Source organism: Dasypus novemcinctus, chromosome 24, assembly GCF_030445035.2.
Source record: "Dasypus novemcinctus isolate mDasNov1 chromosome 24, mDasNov1.1.hap2, whole genome shotgun sequence".
NCBI classification, from domain to species: domain Eukaryota; kingdom Metazoa; phylum Chordata; class Mammalia; order Cingulata; family Dasypodidae; genus Dasypus; species Dasypus novemcinctus.
In genome coordinates, this window is record NC_080696.1 from 24,620,158 (window position 1) to 24,634,386 (window position 14,229).

The window sequence follows — 14,229 nt, forward strand, 5'->3', positions numbered from 1 at the left end:
CACTTGGATTCTCATCTCAGATTCCGAGTGTTGGGCACTCCAGTTTGCAATCCAGTGGCCTCCTGCTGCCCCACAGCCACCTGACTCCCACATTTCAAAGAGCACCTGGAGTGGCAGACTTGGCCCAGTGGTTAGGGCATCTGTCTACCACATGGGAGATCCGTGGTTCAAACTCTGGTCCTCCTTGACCCTCGTGGAACTGGCCCATGTACAGTGCTGATGCGTGCAAGGAGTGCCGTGCCACACAGGGGAGTCCCCTGCATAGGGGAGCCCCACGCGCAAGGAGTGCACCCTGTAAGGAGAGCCACCCAGAGCGAAAGAAAGTGCAGCCTGCCCAGGAATGGTGCTGCACACACAGAGAGCTGACACAACAAGATGATGCAACAAAAAGAAATACAGATTCCCATGCCACTGACAACAACAGAAGTGGACAAAGAAGACACAGCAAATAGACACAGAAAACAGACAACCGGGGTGGGGGAGGAAGGGGAAATAAATAAATAAATAAATAAATCTTAAAAAAAAAAAAAAAAAAGAGCACCTGGCCAAGAAGTGCGCCTGTCCTCTAACTTATTTGCTGATATCTTTGATACTCTCACCCAAGCACCCAGCCAGGTGTGGCTGCTCCTCTGTGGTATGGCACCCTGCCCACAGTCCCTGCTGCTACCTCTAGACAGCCCCCCTGGGTTGGTCACCCCCATCCAGCTTCTTGGGGCAAGGCCACATCTGGTCCAATGGTCTCTGCAGGTCCTACTGTGGTTCTTTTCACAGGTAGATATTCCAGCAACTTCCACTGTATCAATTTCATCTGAGTCCTTCTCATTTCTTTCCTAGCCAGAAGTAGGAACTGGATGAAGGCTAAGCCAGCTCCAGAGAAGCTGGCTTAACTGTCAAATGAGAAGGAAAAGAAATCCTCAGAACAGGGGTGCCAGGAAAGGGAGGGGCTTTTGCTTTCTGGCCCTGGGGACCTGGCAGTAAGCCTCTAAGCTGGCAGCCATCAACTCCTGCTTATTCTTTGAATTAGGCTAGCTGTAGAGATCTGTGTGACCCACAGTACGGGGTGGAGTGCCATTCTGGGACTGTGAGCTGGGTCCTAAGGAGGCCTGCAGCTGCTCCCTGCTCCTCCCAGACCATAGACAGAGGCCACATGTCCCCACGGACAGCAGTGCTGGTTCTCTGCCATCCGCCAGCACCCCCTGCTTGCCCCATGAGCCAGCTGCCTGGAATGCTGGCCCATTGGTGTTTCCCATCTGACTGTGAATGCAGGGGACCCCAAGTGAAAAGATGTTGGCAGCTGAGTCTGGCCCACCCCAGAACCAAGAGCTAGAATGATAAACAATGGCGTATGCCATGAAACCTTGGGATGGATACCACAGAACCAGAACAGGGGGTTTCCCCACACCAGGCTTGCACCCAGCTTTCACAGGCCTCCTGCTGGGATTACCTTCTTTCCTGGGGATGCCCAAGCCCCACCCCTCCTGGCTCTGCTCCCTTGTGAGCACCTGTCTAACCTGCTCTGCTCTGGGGTGTCTTGGGCATTCCCGTTCTCTGAACCTTGCACAGATGTCTACAGCTGTGCTGGTTCCCTCCTGTGTGGCCACCATGCTTGGTGGTGCACCAACCTGCACCACACCATGCCCCAGAGAGGAGAGTCTGCTTTTCTCAAAGCATCTCCTGGCTCTCCAGGCAGCTTCTAGACTTCTTGCGTTTAACTTGAGGGCCATCACCAAATTTCCTCACTGCAGTGTTGGGGGGTGCTTTGCTAAATCACAGAAGAAAAAGGGGAACATAGCTCCTGTCGTGGCAGAGGCCCTCAAGAAGATGCTTTTCTGATGGTGGGTGCTGGATGCCAGCCTGGGGAGTGGGACCCATGCAGATGGACCTGCACCATCCATGCAGGAGGTGCCCGGCCAGGGTATGCTTCCTCAGCCAGTCTTACTCCTCAGCCTCCAAGGACTTGCACTGACCAGCCCAGGGGTCAAGGCTCCCTTCAGACATACAAACAGAGAAAGAAAACTGTGAGAGCAGAGTACAGGAACAGGCAGAGGTCCCTCTGGAGGGCTTGTGGTGGGAAAGTCGAGGATAGGGAGCCTCCCATCAGCACACTGGGCCCTGAGGTGTCCCGAGCCGCGGCTGAGGCCTGGAGAGCCCTGGTTCTCAGGGGAGTGACCCTTGGGGAGAGCGACCCATGGGTGACCAGGGCCATATCCAGCCCTCAGCCTGGGGTCAGGGGTCAGGACAAAGAGGCTCAGAGGAGGAACTGGGTCTGAACACTCCAAGGAAACGGCTCGGCCTGGCCTTCCTCTGCTTCAGGTCCCTCTCTCCTTCCACCTGCACTGGCCACCCACAGCGACCAAGGCAGCTCCCGGATCCTCCGAATGTGGCCCAGTGTCTGTCTGCATTCACACGGCCCGAGGCCTACAGCACCACCTTCCACCTGCAAACACATGCCACCCCCCCGCCCCACCCCCCGCTGTCTCCTCCAGGAAGGTCTGAGCTTCCCTCTCGGTTCTGCAACCCATCTCTCTCAGCACCCCATCTATCCTTGCCCTGGGGCTGCTTTCTCTCAGCGTGAGCACCTCGCCAAAGTGAGCCCCATCTTCCCACCTCCAGAGCCCCACAAATGCTTGAGAAACGGGAGCAGGAGAGAAGGTGGAGCCAGCCAGGGGCTCATGAACCCAGTGTGTGAGGGCTGCTTGGCCTCCTGGCATGCCAGGAAAAAAAACACCACCCAATTCTGGGGGGCTCCTAAGTCAGGAGCAGAAAGACGGGAGCACTTCGGTGCTTTTGAGAACATGGAAATTGTATCCCCCCCCAACCCCATGACCTTGTTCTGAGGCCCCCTCATCTGTCTCAGAGGCAACCCTCAGCTCCTCCATTCAGTAGGGGCCCCAAAGCCCTGCTCTCTGCCCTTCTCTCATGGGTAAACCAATCACAACCCTTGAAGAGATGTGCTCAAGGTCAAAGTAAATCCCTGGATGAGAGGCCTGCCTAGCAGTGGGACCTCAGCTGCTCCATCGCAACTCTGGCCCAGATTAGTACCAGAAGCGCCGGTGCCTCTGAACTTCTCTGACTCTCATCTTGAGGCTGGGCTGGATCTAGCTGCCCTGGGCACTGCACACCTACCTGGTCTTGCTTTTCTGCAAGTGTCTCCTGCAGCTGTGCCTCCAACAGTCTTAAGCTCTGACATTCCTGATTCATGCGTTCAAGTTCAACTTCAAGTTTTTTGATTTGCTTGCCCTGTTTATAAGAAATCAATTTCACAAATACAAGCAATATCTTAGCATAGTGGTTCATGTTTCATGCAGAAACTTCAGAAAATTATAGAAAAGCACAAATTACAAAATTTAAATCACCCATGATCCTACCATCCAGAGGTCAACCATTAACATTGTGTTGTCATTCCTTAGCCCTTCTACAACACACACACACACACATATACACATCTACACTGATAAAACTGGTACCAGAACCACAGGGAGGGCTGATGCTGTGCTTTCCATGTTAGAGCCTGAGCTTTCCCCCACAATGTTAAATATTATTTAACATGTTTTGTAATAGCTGCTCCATACTTTTCAGATTCATTCACCTATTGTTGATGATTCAAAATGATCCCAATTCTGTTTTGCTATTATAAATATCACAGAAATGCTCTGAGATACATTTCCCCAAGTAGGCTTATCTAGTCAAACTTACTAACATCCTTGATGCTCTTGATATACATTTTATCTAACTGCCCAAACAGTTGCACCAATTTACTCTATCATCAGGATTTAATTCATTTCTGCCACTTTATCTAGATGTGTGGGATTTGCAAATGTAATTTACCAAGGCTTACTTGTTAAGTCCTTAAGTTTACTTGCTGGGTGGTACATAGCTCCAGGTATGTTACGGATTTTCCTGATGTGATTTTTCTTTTCTCTGAATTTTTTGTTTTGAAATCATTTTTGTTTTGCAACTTACAAGATAGTTGCAAAAATAATACAAGGGGAGCAGATGTAGTTCAGTGGTTGAGCACCTGCTTCCCATGTATGAAGTTCAGGGTTCAATCCCCAGTACCCCCCACCCCCAAAACACAAAATCATACAGAAAACTCTCCCATAATGCCCTCTGCCACCTAAAATGCCCAGATCCACTGATTTTAACATTTTGCCACATTAGCCAGATCATTCTAACTACCCACCTATCAATCCATCATCTATCTGCCATATAGCTATCTACTTATCCTGGTCTGTTTTCAGCTGCTTCTCTCATGGCCAACTCTCCTCTGATTGGTGTACTGAGAGGCTGCCCACTCACCTGCTCCTCCTCCTTGTGACTGGCATGCTCCAGGCTCTGAGTCAACAACTGAATGGTAACTTGATTCTTCTCGTTTTGGGCCTGGTAGGCAGAAGCCTCTCCTCCCAGCTGAAGGACTCTGTGGTTGAGCTGGGACAGTTCATCCTTATATTTTTGACTCTAGAGCAAAAAACATCAAAATACAGATGGAAAAAAAATTTTTTTTTTTAATGAGCAGCTCAATTCAGATTATTCCATTGGTTCTCAACCAGAGGCAATTTTAGTCCTCACCGCATGGACAGGAGTGCTAATGACATTTAGTGGGTAGAGACCAAGGATGGTGCAAACACCCTACAAAGCACAGGATGACCCCCCCATCACTGAGAATCGTCTGGCCTAAATGTCGACAGTGCTTCTGCTGAGCACCCGGCTCTACTATCTGGAAGAAACAAGACACACCTATCCCACTGGGGACAGAGAGGACATCCAAACCACAGCTCCTCTCAGCTCATCCATGGTGCTTTCTAATATTATTTTAAGCAACTTTAAGGAAACAATCTAATTACACTTGAAGTATATGAATCTCTTCAAAAGTTCCTCTGACCTTTGTTGATGATATACAAAACCTAGCTTTCTGCAGGGTGTGGGTGTTCATTAATTATATATTTTTTGCTTTTAAAATCAATCCCTATTGCCTAGCAGACAATGAATGCTCACTAAGTGTTCACTTGATAAATGGATGAATATGCCAAGTGTCAAAACAGAAGCTAGATAAACAGACAAGATAGATGGATGGATATATAGATGGATGGACAGACAGATGGATAGATGGATGGATGAAATAGATAGAAGGATAGACAGATAGAGAGATAGATGGAAAGGGAAGGGAAGAAAGCAAGCAAAAATCCACAAAATCAGTGGATCTGGGAATCCGGGCAGGGGTATGTTAGAGCTCTCTGTAGGGATTTTGTATTATTTTTGCAACTATCTACTAAGTTTGAAATTATTATTATTTTTTCCTCCTTCTCCCCCCTTGCCCTGCTGTTTTTTGCTCTCTGTGTCCATTCGCTGTGTGATCTTCTGTATCTATTTCTCTTTTCGTCTTCTCATTTTTCGCCTTTAGGATTCAATCCTGGGGACCTCTGATGTGGAGAGAAGTACCCTGTCATTTGTGTCACCTTAGTTCCTGGTTTCTGTTGCACCTCTCCTTGACTTTCTCATTCATCTCTCTTTTGTTGTATTATCATCTTGCTGTATGACTCACTTGTGCGGGCACTGCTCGCTGCGCAGGCACTCATGCATGGACTCGACTTGCTGTGCAGGTACTCAGCTTGCTGCGTGGGCATGCTTTTTTTATTTTTATTATTTTACTGGGAGGTCCCAGGGATTGAAAACAGATCCTCTTGTATGGTAGGTGGAAACCCAATCACTTGAGCCACCTCTGTTTCCTTGAAATTATTTTAAAATAAAAAGCTTAAGGGAGCAGGGGTGGCTCAAGCGAATAGACACCTCCCTCCTGCCTCAGAGGTCCCAGGTTTGGCTCCTGGTGCCTTCTAAAAAAAAAAACAAGGAAGACAGACACAGCAAGTGCAAACAACAAGGGTGGGTGGTGGGGAGAAAAAAATAAATAAATCTTTGGGAAATGGATGAGACTCAAGTGATTGGGCTCCTGTCTACCATATGGGAGGTCCAGGGTTCAATCTGGGTCCTCCTGGTGAAAGGAAAGCTGGCCCACATGGAGTGCTGGCCCACACGGAGAGTTCATGCAACAAGATGATCCAACAAAAAGAGACACAGAGGAGAGACAATAAGAGATGCAGCAGACCAGGGAGCTGAGGTGGCACAAGAGACTGAGTGCCTCTCTCCCACTCTGGAAGGTCTCAGGATCGGTTCCTGGTACAGCCTATAGAGAAGACAAGCAGACACAGAAGATTACACAGAGAGCAGAGAGTGAGTGCAAAAACAACGAGGGGGTGTGTGTGGAGATTTAAATAAAAATAAATAAATCTTAAAAAAAAGAAAATGAATAAGAGCAATTTAAAAAAATAAAGTAAAAAACTTTAGAAAGAAAGAAAGAAAGACAAAAAGACAAAAAAAACAGCAGCTAGAAAGTGGGCCTACATTATTTCACCAAGGACCTGTCAGTTAGTTTCACTTATTTGTCAGAAACAGCTTCATGCAAACTACATTATTATTTGTTTTTTTCCTACAACAGTTAGTTTTTGGGCATAGAGAGTGTTGGCAGTTCTAGAGTATTTTCATATCACTGTCCAACACCTCTGAACTGACTTTCCATGTCACTAGCAATGGAAATACCACTATTTCCCTACAACCTTGCAAACAACAATTTTATTTTTATTTTTAAATAAGCATATAATGGTATTAGAGCTCTTTCTATTTGGATTTCAAAGCTAGTGAGTGTACACATTTATCCTGTGATCATTTGTCAAGTTTTCTTCTCTAAAATAGATTTTCACCTTGCCCTTCACCCAGAACCTCAGAACCGAGGGAAAAGAGGTGTTTCCAACATAACACGGGAAGTGGATTTGGCTCAATGGATAGAGCACCTGCCTACCACATGGGAGGTCCAATGTTCAAACCCAGGGCCTCCTGACACATGTGATAAGCTGGCCCACGTTCAGTGTTGATGCGCGCAAGGAGTGCCGTGCCACGCAGGGGTGTCCCCGTGTAGGGGAGCCCTATGAGCAAGGAGTGCACCCTGTAAGGAGAGCCGCCCTGCACGAAAAAAGTGCAGCCCGCCCAGAAATGGCACCGCACACACGGAGAGCTGATGCAGCAAGATGATGCAACAAAAAGAAACACAGATTCCCGGTGCTGCTGACAAGAATACAAGTGGACACAGAAGAATACACAAGGAATGGACACAGACAGCAGACAATGGGGGAGGGAGAGAAATAAATTTTAAAGATCTAAAAAAAAAATAAAAAATAAAACATATCACTAGCTCATATCAATTACATCTGGGATAGATCTCTTTCGTGTTTATTACATTTTATTGTGAAAATTAAATTTCTTCCCTCAGGATGAGTAACAAATTCATCTTGTCATCTGATGGCAGCCTTGGTTTCATCAGTAGACAGAAATGCCATCTCCTTTCAACTCCTGTGGTAAGCCTATCATTGATTTTCATCTATTCATCTATAATATTTAAACTCTTTATTTGGAAATAATTTTGAAGTCACAGAAGAGTTGTAAGAACAGGACCTTTACAAAGAGCACCCCACACCCCTTTCCCTTTTGCTTTGCTATCTGCACTGTCTATGGTAACTTTCTGGAACTTTCTGACCCTTCAGTGCATGAGCCTAAGATAGCTCTTAGACAGCTGTAGCACCGTGGCTTTGGGAAATGTAACCTCGATGTGCCCCATACAACCCAGTTTTGTCCAGTGACCCAGTAATGGCCTTTGTAGCAACCATGGTCCCTGTAACATGGTCCCCTCAGGCTCAGGTACTGCCTTCAGCTGTCATGTCTCTTTAGCCTCCCTGAATGGGGAACGTTCTCAGACCTGCTGTCTTTTGTGACACTGACATTTTTAATAGCTTGCTTCTCATTTTGGGTTCGTTAGGCGCTTCCCTGTAATGAGATGCAGGCACTATACACCAGGCTGCAGAGGTGGTGGTGACGTCCTTCTCAGGCCGCCACTGCAAGAGCACGAGATGTCCTCTGCCTACTGGAGATGTTCATTCTGGTCAACTCTTTAATTTTTAACTTGCATTCATCTGGGCTTTACTGCAGAATGCAATATGCTATGTCAGCCACTGTCTCCTGGGCACATTTTAAAACACAAATAGATACTCCCAACAAATGTGCTTACTCTGAATCTCATCAAGCCTTTAGGCCTAATTTCCAGTTCACAGGAAAAACAATAGAGCAGAGGTCCAAATTAGGCTACACTATCAGGAAATCACTGGACAGACTCAGACCACAGACTATCCTGGTCTCTTCAAAAAGACAGTGTCTTGGGGAAGAAAAAGGCACTCTGGATTAAAGAAGACTATAAATACTTAGCAAAAGTAGTCTATTTGCCAAAGACATCCAACATCTACAATATCTCCCAGCCCCAATTCTCTTTTGCACTATGAACTTGATGCTCGCCCAGAAGGAAAGGAGGTCGGACTCCATGGGGTCTCAGTGATGTGCCTGTACCCAACAGAATGTGATAGAAGTGATGTGGTGACCCCTGAGGCTGCATCAGGAGAAGCCTCGCATCTTCCCAGGCCTTGGGGGATACTGCCTTTCTGATGCTCTTTGTAAGCTGTTCCCTCCAGGGGCCACACCCCCACATGTGAGCAGTCCAAGCCCCCCTGTTACCCTGAGGCATCAAGGCTTCCAGTTGAGGTCCCAGATATGATGGAGCAGAGACAAGCTATCCCACTGTTCCCTGTCTGAATTGCTGAAGGGCATGCTTTGCAAGCACGATAAAGTGACTGTTTTATTCTATTAAATCTAGGACAGAATTAATAGTTGAATATAAGGCATCAACCTCAATTGGATCCTAATTCCAGGAAAAGAGCCTACTATATAAGATATTTGGAATAAGTGGAGATAAGTGAAGATGGTATAAATATTGGATGATAATAGGTAATTACTGTTCATTTTTCTTTGTGTGATAGGGTGTTATAGAGGTGGATGCCTGCTGAAATATTTAGGAGTAGAGTATCATTCTATCCATAACTTACTTGGAAATGGTTCAGAAAAATATACACACAGAGAAATAGTTATAAGCAGAGAAATTAAGCACATATGGCAAGTTAAAATTGTTGAATTAAAGTTGTGGCATGTGAGTGTTTACTGCACACTCTTTCAACTTTTTTGTGTTTAAAGGTTTTCAAAATGCAGGAAAGGAAACTCATGGATACCTATAATCGATTAACAAGTACGTCATAGAAATCAGCTGGAAAGAGGAGGGGTGGGACCATTGGGAATTGTGTCCAACATAGCACACCTTTTACAAAAACTAACAAAAAGTGGGTAACAGGCTTAAATATAACACATTAAAACTTGTAGAAAAAAATAGAAGAAAATGTTTAGGATCAAGGGATTTCTTAGAATTCAATACCAAAAGCATGATGCACAAAACAAAATATAGATAGACTGAACTTCACCAAAATGAAAAACTATTGCCCATATGAAGAGGATGAAAAGACAAGCTATATAGACTGGGAAGAAATATTTGCAAACCACCTATCTGACAAAAGACTTATAACTAGGCTATATAAAGAACTCTCAAAACTCAACAGTAAAAAAAAAAGCAAACAACTAATTAGAACATGGGCAAAATACACAAACAACAAATACACTTATGGAAAAAATGCTCAGTGTTATCAGTCATCAAGGAATTGCAAATTGAAACCACAAGATATTAGTACACACCCGCCAGAAGGGCCAAGATAAAATAATAGTGACAACATTAAATGATGGCAACAATTCAGAGAAATTGGATCACTCAGAGTGGAAATGGAAAATGGTGCAGCTGCTCTGGGAAATAATTTGGCTGTTTCTTACAAACCTAGTCATGTAACTACCACACAACTCAGCCACTGGTACTCTTAGGCATTTATCCCACAGAAATGAAAACCTATGTTCACACAAAAGCCTGTACTAAAATATTCATAGAAGCTTTATTGTAATAGCCAAAAATTGGAATCAGCCCAGATGTCCTTCAACATGTGAATGGTTAAACGAGCAAATCATGGTATGTCCATACCATGGAATACCAGTCAGTATGAAAAAAAAGGAATGAACTATTGATACATGCAACAATTTGGATGCATCTCCCAGGAATTGCATGGAGTGAAAATAGGTCAATCCTAAAAGGTTACAGAACTTGCACCCCTGTACCAAATGCATACCAACTTAGCAACAGCTTAACATTTGCCATATTTACCTCAGATCTTAATTCAAAAGAAGTTTGTTACAGGTGACATTCTCTGGTCCTCTGCCTGCCCCACTATCTCCAATCCCTTTTCCCTCTTCAGTCACTCCCTTGGTGTTTAACATGTTCATGCATTTAAAAAATAATTTTGGTACATTCTATGTATTAAGTATGGATATGCATATCATTTTCATGGTTTTAAACATTAAGCTGTACCTATTTCTCTGCAACTTGCTTCTTTTCAATCAACTTTGGATTACTTTTAACTGTTGTACAGAATTCCATTGCAAGAATAGCTCATCATTTATTTATCCTGTTCCCTGCTGAGGGACATGTGGACTGTTTCCATTTCTTTACTCTTTAAGTATCAAGACTGGTTCATCTCTTCTTAGGGGCACATTTGAACATCCAGAGGCTATGAGCTCAGAAATAAGCCTTGCCAAACTGTTCTCCAGAGTGGCCGTACCAATTGACACTCTCCAGCCGAGGATGGAAGTTTCCTTTGTTCCATGCCCTCTCAAACGTTTGATATTTTAATGTGTGTCAACCTAATGGGTATGAAAGAGTAAAACTCAAGAGATTTTACACAGAATGTCCTGTAAGGGTAAGCATCTCTTCATAAATGTAGATTTATTAATTTGATCAACTTTCACATTCCCTTTTATTCTTTCATCACCTTTCCTTGATCAGTAGTAGTGGAGATTCTGGATCTAGGCTACCTGGGTTCAAATTCTGGCTCTGTCACATCCTTGGTCACTTAACTTGACCTCTCTCTGCCTCGGTCTCCTCACCTGTGGAGAGAGAGCAGCACCTACCATGGAGCTGTGTGGATTTTGTGAGTTGTTATTATGTGTCAATAGCACAGAAAGCACCAGGCGGTGTGAGAAACAACTTTATTATTACTTTTATCCTTTTAGATATGAATCTCGACAAAGGCTTATTTTTCATTTGAATCTTGTTTTTTTTAGTGTTTCCGTTTATACATTTCTAATCTTTGAGGAGTAAGTTACTTCAGAAGTTCATAAATTTCACCTTTCTCTTTTCTGGCATTAACTTCAATTGGAACCTTTCTGATCTCTCTGGACATCTCAGTTTTTGACTTTAGGACCACAGATAGGAAGCCTGGCCCTGTAGGAATAGCTGAGGCATGAGAATTTTCCAAAACTGGGGGAGGCTAGAGGCTTTACCCCCAGCTGTTCAGCCAGATTACCAGGGCAGAACCCCTATCCTCTCTGACATTAGAGCTTCTAATTATCTGGACCTTGGGAACTTGGCTAAAAATGCTTCTCAGAGCATGCATCCTCTTGTGTTATTTTCTTTTCCTTTTTAAAAAATTTTATTTCAAAGCAGATTTATTGAGATATATGCACATACCATATCATCTATCTAGTGTATAATCAACGGCTTTTAGTATAATCAAAATGCTGTGCATTCATGACCAAAAAAAATTGTTTAGAACAATTTCATTACTCCAAAAAGAATGAAAAAAAAAAAGAGAGAAAAAAGGAAAACTCCATACTCCTTAGCAGTCACTTCTTAATCCTTCTTGTGTTATTTTCTTAAGTCACATCATCTAGTCACTTTATTGGGAGTTATATGTACATGAACTCTGAAAACATTATCTCTATATTATTGAGCAAGCCCGATAACAAAGTGAGAAGGTCAGAAACACTCAGCAAAATCAGTGTGGCATAAAGCCTGGTTCATTTAATAGGCAGCCAATAAATACTGTTGTTTGCCTAACAAGGAACAAAGGATTCACAATTAAATGCTCCTGACCTGTCTCTAGTAAAAACTTAGACAGTATTGAACTACAGGCTAGACTTTCAGGAAGGAGATCAAGGATGGATCCATAGCCCTGCTCCTGACCTTTCCCTCATCAGGCTACCTGGCTTCTGCATTTCTACTTTGAATGACCTATTTCTGTGGTAGAGTTTTAGAAGGATCCTCTTTGTGTGTCTAGCACTCAACACTCATAAAACAAAGCAGGAACTCCCCAGTTTGTCTCACAGCTCTCGGGGGGTCCCCATGCAAAGTGGATGAACTTCCACCTGGTCATGGTTTTGTTTTTCATAAGAACCTCAATTTTCAAGAGGCCAGCCAAGTTGCCAACCTACTCCTCTAGCCTTTTAAGTATAGAGCGTCACCTTCAATAAGTATACATTATCTGCAATTCTGGACCTGGCCAAAGACAATGGCCTAAAAACACTTGCACTCATTTCTTAGAACCAGTTGAGGACAGTGCTATTGGTGGACGATTGTGTCAGCCCATCCATCCCTTTACATCTATATTAGCCTCGGTTTATCCACGGATTAAACTATCTAAAAGATGCATAATGTTAATAGAGCGCTTTTCTCTGAGGTGGTTGGATTATTCGTGATTTTTATTTAATTAAAAAACAAACCCCTGCCACACACCAGGTGTGCACTCACCAGGGACCACTCCCATGGGGCTTGGAAGTGAGCTGTGGCCCCCTTGGGCTCTCCACATCAACAAGATGGCGGGAGGGCTACATAATGTTTTTGAAATGACAAATATCAGAAAGGAGGACAAATTAGTACTTGTCATGGGTTAGGGATTGGGGGTGGGGTGGGCAGGAGGAAGGTGGGTGTGGTTATAAAGGGGCAATGCAAGGGATCCTGGTGGTGTCGGAACTGTTCACTACCTTGACTGTGGTGGTGGACACACAATCTTATGTACATGATCAACGTGTATAGAACTACAAACACACATACACACACACACTTGAGTATATGCAAAATGTGGGAAATATGAAAAAGACCCATGGATGCATCGATGCCAATATCCTGGTTTTGATATTATATTACAGATTTGCAAAATGTTACTATTTTGGGTATTGTTTCTTACTCTTATATGAGTCTATATTATCACAACAATTTTGATTTAAAAAAAGAATAATAAAATAAATCAAGGATGACACATCCTAACTTCTTATTAATTCAGTCCAAAAGCCATTCAGCAAGACTAAGTAAGGAAGGCCTCTGGATGAGTGGGTGGGAGGTAAAGGAGACAGTGGACCAGTGCAGTGGGGCCAGTAATGTGGAACAGAGTGAGAAAGGCATTGATGTATGGAGGTGGGGGTCAAGGGATATTGATCCAATAGCAACCAAATATGTTAAGGATGAGGGAGCCAGGCTTCTCACTGTTGGAGAAAAGAGCTACAAACGTGGAAGAGAGAAAACAAGAACTATCTCTGTGATGTTGGGTGGGAATTGCAGGTATGGAATGACTATAGAAAGAGAGATGTATAAATGAATACACTTGAAACTATGTACATGAGTGTGTATGGGCCCCTATATATAATCCCTAGCTCTATGCACCAAAAGGGTCTGGAAGCAGTGACACACTTAGGAGTGATAAGCACACCTTGAAACCCAAATTGTGGCTTCTAAATACCATTCTTCATCAAAAGTAATCAAGGGCTCCTTGGTGACATGGCTGAATCCAGGGCTGTGGTAGGGTAAGTTTTAGATGAATTTGGATCATCTCAAGATCCCAGAAAGTGAGGACATGCTCAAAGAATGATTGGGACAAGTTCAAAGGACATGAAAGTCATCTTGAAGGGACTCTCATTGGCCAAATCTGGGACAAACTGAGCATCAGAATTAATAATTATGGCAACATCTAACTCACTGAATAAAACAGGAATTCATGATAGCCATAATGATATGAATAAATAAATGGGGAGAAGAGTAAATTCTTCCTTACAATAGAATGCCAACTAATAAATGTCAAAGCAATGATGGTGTTAGCTGGTTGCTATTTGGCCACTATTACAGTAATAACTGATTCAGCCAAGAACCCAAAGAATACCACATTAGTGAATAAATCTCAAAGTATCTTCCCATAAAATACTCACTAATTACAAAGGAATAAAGTAACTTTACTGTGGAGAAATCTAGCTACCACCACCTTACCCAAGCAACCAGTAATGGGACCAATTACTGTATCCCATGATACAGCAAAATGAGAAGCCCAGCACTGCTTCTGTGGTATGTTGGCCAAAGCTGGAGAATCTGAAGCTAATCACAAG

The 14,229-nt window shown here is 43.8% G+C and overlaps 1 protein-coding gene across 15 annotated transcripts in view; it reads right to left on the minus strand.

Annotated features, from left to right (window-relative positions):
• The window catches only part of NINL (ninein like), a 235,660-nt gene that overhangs the window by 16,870 nt on the left and 204,561 nt on the right, over positions 1-14,229 (minus strand). For all 15 annotated transcript variants that reach the window (XM_058286791.1, XM_058286804.2, XM_058286802.2 and 12 more), the window contains 2 exons: positions 4,300-4,458; positions 3,127-3,240 (listed from right to left, as the gene is read on the minus strand). In XM_058286791.1, the coding sequence (XP_058142774.1) occupies positions 3,127-3,240; positions 4,300-4,458 (273 nt within the window). The remainder of the gene's footprint in view (positions 1-3,126; positions 3,241-4,299; positions 4,459-14,229) is intronic.